The sequence below is a fragment of the Myotis daubentonii genome, chromosome 9 (genome assembly GCF_963259705.1).
Source record: "Myotis daubentonii chromosome 9, mMyoDau2.1, whole genome shotgun sequence".
In the NCBI taxonomy this organism is placed as follows: domain Eukaryota; kingdom Metazoa; phylum Chordata; class Mammalia; order Chiroptera; family Vespertilionidae; genus Myotis; species Myotis daubentonii.
Window position 1 is genome coordinate 24967420 of NC_081848.1, and position 8349 is coordinate 24975768.

The 8349-nt window shown below is 34.1% G+C and overlaps 1 protein-coding gene across 6 annotated transcripts in view; it reads right to left on the bottom strand.

Moving 5' to 3' along the window:
- Positions 1–866: 866 nt before the first annotated feature.
- The window catches only part of C9H11orf54 (chromosome 9 C11orf54 homolog), a 16775-nt gene continuing 9292 nt past the window's right edge, over positions 867–8349 (bottom strand). For all 6 annotated transcript variants that reach the window (XM_059708141.1, XM_059708145.1, XM_059708142.1 and 3 more), the window contains exons 4-9: positions 7690–7763; positions 7437–7538; positions 6092–6268; positions 4619–4768; positions 3213–3329; positions 867–2319 (exon numbers count right to left, since the gene is read on the bottom strand). In XM_059708141.1, the coding sequence (XP_059564124.1) occupies positions 2146–2319; positions 3213–3329; positions 4619–4768; positions 6092–6268; positions 7437–7538; positions 7690–7763 (794 nt within the window). In that variant the 3' untranslated portion in view covers positions 867–2145. The remainder of the gene's footprint in view (positions 2320–3212; positions 3330–4618; positions 4769–6091; positions 6269–7436; positions 7539–7689; positions 7764–8349) is intronic.

Below are 8349 nucleotides of genomic sequence, written 5' to 3' on the forward strand. Positions count from 1 at the left end.
CTCATTTCTTTCAATCAAGTCTTTGCACAAATGTCTCTTTACCAGAGGCTTTCCCTGATCTCCCTATATAAAATGTTAACATAGAGTCCGATTCCATTTTTGATGTTTGACTACTTACAGCTATTAAGCCCTACCCCTTCTGCTCCACATTTGGGCAGCTGATAAGAAAGTGTGGGTACTCTTTCCTTCAACACCCGTGGGAAATTCAAACTGCATGAAGAACCATCATTCTGGCTCCTTCCCCTAACCACCATAAACCGCCCCCGTTCCCAGCCAGTCTCCTTCCGCTGTTCTCTCAAGCCATTTTTTAACTTGCTTGGGAGCTGCCCTGCTTTCCCCATAAAGCCTCATTATGCAACCAGTAAACCCTTTCATATCGTGTGTGTGTGTGTGTGTGTGTGTGTGTGTGTGTAGAGACAGAGAGAGAGAGAGACAGAGAGATTTCATCTGAACCAAATTTTGGGTGGGGAATTCATTCTGTCTCAGTGTAGGATGGCCACAACAAAATAGCATCCACTTTTATAATGCATCCAATGCTTGCTTTATTTTTCTTCATAGCACTTACCATCATCTGACATATTATATACTTGCTTATTATTTGTCATGATTGAATGATAGATCCCAGTATTTAGTGAAGTATCTGGCATAATCATCCACCCACCCATTCATTCATTCAACCAATATTTATGGAGTGCCTCCTTTTCCAGGCACTAGTGCCTTAGTGCTATAATAGTGACCAAAGCCCTTGCCCTCATAGAGCTTACATTCCAGAGGGCAGGGTAGGTATTCAATACATATTTGTTGAATGAATGAATAATAATATTTTTTTTCCTTAGGTAGAATGTTAGAAAGAAACACAAGTCATATTATGAATATAAATTTTTAATCACTCTTTAAAGATATATTTTTATTGATTTCAGAGAGGAAGGGAGAGGGGGAGAGATAGAAACATCAATGATGAGAGAAACATTGATCGGCTGCCTCCTGCATGTCCCACACTGGGGATCGAGCCCACAACCTGGGCATGTGCCCTACCGGGAATTGAACGGTGATCTCCTGGTTCATAGGTTGGTGCTCAACCACTGAGCCATGCTGGCTGGGCTTTAATCATTTTTTGCTACAAAATAGTACTTATTTAAAAATAGTATTTAGTAATTTATACTCAAAGGACATGTTACAAGTAACATCCTGAGAAGACAATCAAAAATATTTTTTGAAGATTCACTATGTGCTTAATATTGAAGAGCTCCTAAATATGCACATTGTTTGCATTAGTAAGATGAGATAGTTAATTTCTGGCTAATGATTACTGAAGAACACTCAGGAAAATTTTGACCATTATAATCAGTAAGAGTATAATTTTATATATCTCGAAGCACAGTGGCCATGTTTAGCAATAGCCTCACATAAGTTAAAATATATACTCTCTTCAATTGTATTTTGATGCTGTTTGTTTTTGCTTCTCTTTTTGCAAGTAACCAACAAGACACAAACTGCTTCCAGTTGGCAGTCCAAACAGAGGCGGAATCATGGCTAACTAGTTGCTAATGTTTGTGAAAGGGAAATTGCAAACTGAGTATGGTTGAACTTCACCAAAAGGGGTGAAGCTCCTCCTTCTGACCACCGTATTCCATGAGAAAAGTGTTTAAATTATTAAACACTCTGACTTCTAAAATGGATTTTTAAAATTCAATGCAAAGATTCAATAACTATCAAAATTTCCAACACTGATTTTTCTAATATCCTATTAGGAGTTTTGAGACTAGGTTGAAAATTTTAATAATTTAAACAAATATAAGTGATTACTATTTGTAATTTACATAACTTACAATTGTAAGTTATGTAAAAATAACCAATCACATGACTCCAGGTCGTGTTTATATTTAAGGTATAAATATAAGACTGATTTTTAGAAAAAAAAGAATGAAGAACATCTCCATTATGTATCTTTGTTCCCAATAAACTTTTTCAGATAGACCTATGAAACAACACAGCATAATGTCAACGTATCTTTCATTTCAAAGGCCAAAAACACGAAGTTTAAGTAGTGAGATAATTTCTGTTGGATTTTACATTTACATCAATTCCTGAGTTAATCAATTAATTAACTTAATCATTTCTTTTTCTAAATGAGGAGCAGTTGACTTAATCCCGCCCAAATGAATGAGTCTCTTTTGGTTGATCAATGCGATAGAGAAACTCTGCAGGTAAGAAGTAGCCAAGATACTCCACTATATCTGGGGTAGTGTCATGATGGTAGTGTCCACCTTCTCCATGATGACTAAAACAGTGAGTGTGCTCCAATCGCAAATCAAACCCCTAGAACAACAGACAAACTATCTGTTAATATTCAAATTATTTTGAACAGAATTTACTTAAGGGGGAGGGAGACCTTTTAAATTTATACTATAGTAGTTTTTATTTTATTGTTTAAGTAGGTAATACATTCATATGATTCAAAAGGATATATTCAGTAAAATACATCATTCCATTTCTTGCCCTCACCACTCACTTCCTTTCTTTGCAGGCAACTAATGTAAGCAGTTTCTTCCATATCCTTCCAGAAAGATTTATTTATTTTTTTCACTCAAATAGTAGTACCCTGTACATATTGTTTTTCTCCATTTAACAATATAGCTTGAGATCTTTGTATATCAAATCATAAAAGAGTTTCCTTATATTCTATTGTATGTATATGCCACTTTCCAACTGATGTTTAGATTATTTCCAGTTATTCTATTCTTATAGCAATTCTGTCATGAATAACCTTGTAATTAATAATTTTATACGCTTATGCAAATAGTTAAGGATAAATTTCTAGGCATGTAATCATTGGATCAAAAGATATCACTAGCCAGTATTTTGGTAGATATTTACTTTGAATTGATTTATAGTATAATATTTTTCCTAGTGTATATTATTAGAATATAATGAACAGTATAATAAACAGCAAATACAATGAGTCATGTTGTAATTCTACTTTTTAATAACATGACTTTGAGTATTATTTAAAATGACTGTGCCTTTATTTTCTCAAAGGTTAATCTGCTCTGCCTAATTCAAGATTGCTAGCCACCTGCTTCCTTATCTTTCAAGATAATTCCTAGTTCTTAAATAACAACACAAAAAATGTCAAATTAAAAAAAAAAAATCCTAAAACTTGAGCATCTCATTGTGGTATACTACAATATAAAAGACAGACACAGACTTACTGGGTCTTTGGAGACAAAAACTGGCAGACAAATCAAAGGAGCCTTCATCTCATAAAAATGCAACCAGTTATTCACGTCTTCATCAGAGTTCAATGGGCAGGGAGAAAATTCTCTAGGCTACAATAAAAGATCATTAAACAGGTAAACATACTGAATATTTTTGAGAATTAAAATTTTATATTAAGTTAAAAAGTTTAAGAGTTCTTATACATTGTGTTGACTATTTTTGGCATCTAAAGTTATGTACCTTAATTTTTAAAAGGATCACCAATCAGTGTGTACACACTAAAATGTATGAATGAATAAATGAAGGAATGAGTCTATTAATGTATTTTTACTTTTTGTAGCCTCAGTTTTCCTGTGAGTATATCCTCATCCTAATCTTATGTGTCATCCTATAGTACACAATATTTTTTATTAACTATATTTACCATTATGTACATTAGTTTCTAGAACTTGTTCATCTTTTTTTAAATTGGTTTTTAGAGAGAGAGGGAGAGGGAAAGAGAGAGAGAAACATTGATCGGCTGTCTCCCACACACTCCCTGAATGGGAATTGAACTGGTGACCTCTTGGTATATGACCAGAGGCTCAATCAACTGAGGCACACTGGCTGAGTGAACTTGTTCATCTTATAACTGAAGTTTGTACCCTTTGACCAACTTCTCTCCATTTCCCCTGCCATCACTCCCAAACCCCTGACAATCACCATATAGATTCTACATATAGGTGATATCATGCAAATTTATCTTTCTCTGTCTGGCTTTATTTCACTTAGTATAATGTCCTGTAAATTCATCCATATTATCATAAATAACAGGATTTTCTTCTTTTTAAAGTCATATATATATATATATATATATATATATATATATATATATATATATATATATATATTGCTTTCATAACTTGGCTATTGTGACTAATGCTGTAGTGGACATAGGAGTATATATATCCCTTCAAGATACTGATTTCCTTTCCTTTGAATATATATATATATATTTTGGTACAGCTATTTCCCACAATAGTTGTACCAATCATATAATCATTTGGTATTTACAAATAGATTTATCTATAATTCTGTTGTAAATAATTTGGAAAAGTAATTAGTTTCACAAATGTGTTTCTTTGCAGGGTCAGCTGGCATGCCATTTAAAAATAACAGGATATGCCGAAACGGGTTTGGCTCAGTGGATAGAGCGTCGGCCTGCGGACTGAAAGGTCCCGGTTCGATTCCGGTCAAGGCAGCTGATCGATGTTTCTAACTCTCTATCTCTCTCCCTTCCTCTCTGTAAAAAATCAATAAAAAAAAATATATTTTTTAAAAAAAATCCTTAAGATCTTAAGCACATGCACACACATACATATCCACAAATGCATGCATTCACACCCCCACAGGCCCTTACCATAACATGAGTCTTCACTTTTCCTTTCTGAATTACGAAAGTACCTCCCATCCCTACAGGCTTATCTCCATAATGTTTTTCAAGAGTCTGTCTCATGCAAGTCACAAAATTAAGTTTTCCATTTCTTCTTTTGGCTTTTACCTCAATGACCTAGAGAGGACATAAATATGCATACCATTGTTCTAAAGTGCAAAATTTTATGTACATATCTACCAGAGAGAAACATTATACAATCTAACGCCATTAAACAAATATTCACATTTTTGCTTAGAGCACCCACATATCAATACAGATATACGTGTGTGTGTGTGTGTGTGTGTGTGTGTGTGTGTGTGTGTGTGTGTGTGTGATAGAACATTTACTCTAATAATAATTTTTAGTCATGCTTTCTTGGGCTGAGAGTTATGGCTAAATCCTTCACTGAACTCTAAAGATTCTTTTTTTTTTTTTTTTAAGAGATTCTTATCATTACATGTCCAGGTGGTCAAGGGTTGAGAATTCCCTGGCTGAAAGGGTATTGCTTCCTATGTGTTATTCCTAACCTCAGTTTGAAATGAGGCTTTCACTCTGCCTACAGTACTTTCTGAATCTTCCATGACTGGATTATTTAATTGCAGGGGAGGGGGAAATGATTACATTTTTGTCACTTCCTTTAAAATCCTGGACTTAGGTTATCTTCACTTAATTAGGTATTTTTACTTCACTACCTCATTTCTCAAAGTAGCTGAAGCAGCTATCTATACTTATAAATTCTAAGCGTTCTCGAAGCTAAAACTGAAATCGTCTTTTTGTGTTCTAACATGAAGTAAATCTGAAGTGAGGCATTAATTTTCCTTACCTCCGTCTTGCTATAGTATTTTGCTACCATCATTTCTATCTAATTCAATCAATGTTTGATCAGTCAGGAATGAACAAATTGCATAGATTCTAATTATAGGTAGACATTATCAGCTACATGGTTCATATATTTGACTAACTCACTCCCCATATGGATATCCTGATACCTTATAGTTCCTAAAAAGAAGAGTATTGCTTACTAAATATTCTTAACCTCAGTTTTAAATGAGAGTTTCACTCTACCTGTACTACTCTCTGAATCTTTCATAACTGGGTTATTAAAAGAGCTGCTTTTTAAAAATATATATATTTTTATTGATTTCAGAGAAGAAGGGAGAGGGAGAGAGAGACAGAAACATCAATGATGAGAGAGAGTAATCAATCGGCTGCTTCCTGCATGCCCCACAATGGGGATTGAGCCCGAAACGTGGGCACATGCCCTGACCAGGAATCCAACAGTGGTCTCCTGGTTCATAGGCCAACGCTCAACCACTGAGCTACAATCAGCCGGGCTAAAGAGCTTTGACTTAGGCACTTTGGATATTTATTAGAAAACCATATTTGTGGTGGCAATAAAAGTTCAAATTTTTAACTGAGAACTTCTGAAGAACACTGTGTTTTTATGGACAAAATCACCTTTCCAGGTTGGCCTTCACTGGCAAAAAGGTTAGCCAGTAATGCACACCCATAATCATGGTATTTCTCACTGTATTTCTCTAGTAGGCACCCTCCATCTTCAGGATTAATGCAGGCAAAGTAACTTCCATTCACAGGAGGTTTGTGTTCACTTTCTGTTTGAATAACTGGCATAAACTGAAAAGTAAATAAAGTAAAATTAGTCAATCTTCCTATCTCTTTGCAAACAGGATATCTTGAATAATATGACAGAATTTTATCTTATATTTTAAGACATTTTATTTCAATACTAAGAAAACATGAAATATGAACTTTTAATTTTAGATTCAAAACAAAATGTTAAAGATTTACAAATATCAAAAAGCTGAAAAAAACATTTTATAAAATGTTTACAGTATTTCTTACAGTGTTCCTATTACATTGTAACGTTTGCTTTATTTAAAATGTCTAGCCCTGACCGGTTTGGCTCAGTGGATAGAGCGTTGGCCTGTGGACTCAAGGGTCTCAGGTTCGATTCCGGTCAAGGGCATGTACCTTGGTTGCGGGCACATCCCCAGTAGGGAGTGTGCAGGAGGCAGCTGATTGATGTTTCTCTCTCATCGATGTTTCTAACTCTCTACCCCTCTCCCTTCCTCTCCGTAAAAAAAAAAATCAATAAAATATATATTAAAGAAAAAATTTTTAAAAAAAGTCTAATTAGTTTTTTTTTCCTTGAACAGTAGGCAAATTATATTGATTCTCCAAAAGAACTTGATTATTGACTAATGGTCATATCTGTAAAGGTTGTGAGAGAATGGGCACATTGAAGATGTCATTCACTCTTCTGTTTATGAGATGTGAAGAAACTGCTATTTTTATGTTGGAAATACATTGACATTCACAGTACTAGATATTACCTTTTGTAAATAATCATACTACTGGGGTAGGTTTCTACAATTTGGTCAGAAAAGGGGTGTTGACTAGATCATTAAATATTCCACTCATCTTCTGATTGAAAGCTGCTCTTGTACCAAAAGCAAAGATTTATGGAGAAGCTGAAATCCTCTGATGTATAAGGATTAAAATCTTTCACAATCCAGATCCACAGTAGGACCTTGGACTCACCTAAGAATGAGTGTATACCCTAAGAAAATCTAAATTAGGGGGTTAGCACCCCATTATAGTTGCATCAATTGGAGCATGTGCTATAATACAAAACTGTATCAAACAGTGGCAAATCTGTAGAGAGACATGATGATATTAACTACTTACAATTCATCCAGGAAGTTAAGATTTCTGATAGAGAAGGAAAGGCAAAAGACAAACCAAATGTCTAATCAATAAAATAAAATAATTATATGCTGACCTCAGAATTGAATCCAAGAGTCTGAAATGGACCTGCCCCCGCTCCAAGAATAAAAGCTCCAGGAAGCTTGATTTCTTTTGCAATCTTATTTAGATCATAAACCTATAAGAGGAAAACAGTATTATTTAAATGATAATTTATACAAATTCCCAGGTTTACTTTTACGACTGAGTCCATCAACAATTTTTAATAAGAGGATTCAACCCAAATTCTACAATCTTCATGTGAATGTGGAGAGTAAAAGTACACTTACTTTTTTTTTATTTACAAGAGGCATTAAGTAAGGCACACCTCCTACTTCTGCAATTCTAGTTTTCCCACAGATTCCTAAAAAAAAAAATCTTAAATTTAGGTAAATATCTAATGCAATTACTATAAAATGCCAGAAAACACTAGTTTAATTTATTAGGAGTAGATAACTTTCCCATTCTCATAGTTTTACAAATAGTAGGTGTTAGAAGGTGTAAATAGCTAGGACCCATGTTCTATTTTAACACCTGTGGCTCTAATACTGTCATAACGAAGCATGCCTTGATATAGTTGGTAGCATAAAGATACTATGAAGTTTATTATAGGGAAAGGGCTAGAATTGGGGCCAAAACTTGCATTGGATGAGGTTTCTATAATTTAATTTCTTGTCTATAGTTACCTACCTATTCTTTTAAGAATTTGTGGGGTTTTTTGGTGGTTGGGGAGAGGTTTAGCTAAAATTGTATTTTAACTTAAAATATTTTACTGTGGTAAATATTTCTTTTAGAAATCCATATATGAACTCCTCTTATCAAAGTTGTTTTTTCTAAGGTTGTTTATAAAAATGACAAGTAATTAGTGGTAAACTTCAATGCTAGGAACTTTCTACTTTCATTTTTTTAATCCTCACCCAAGGATATATTCATTGATTTTTAGAGATAGA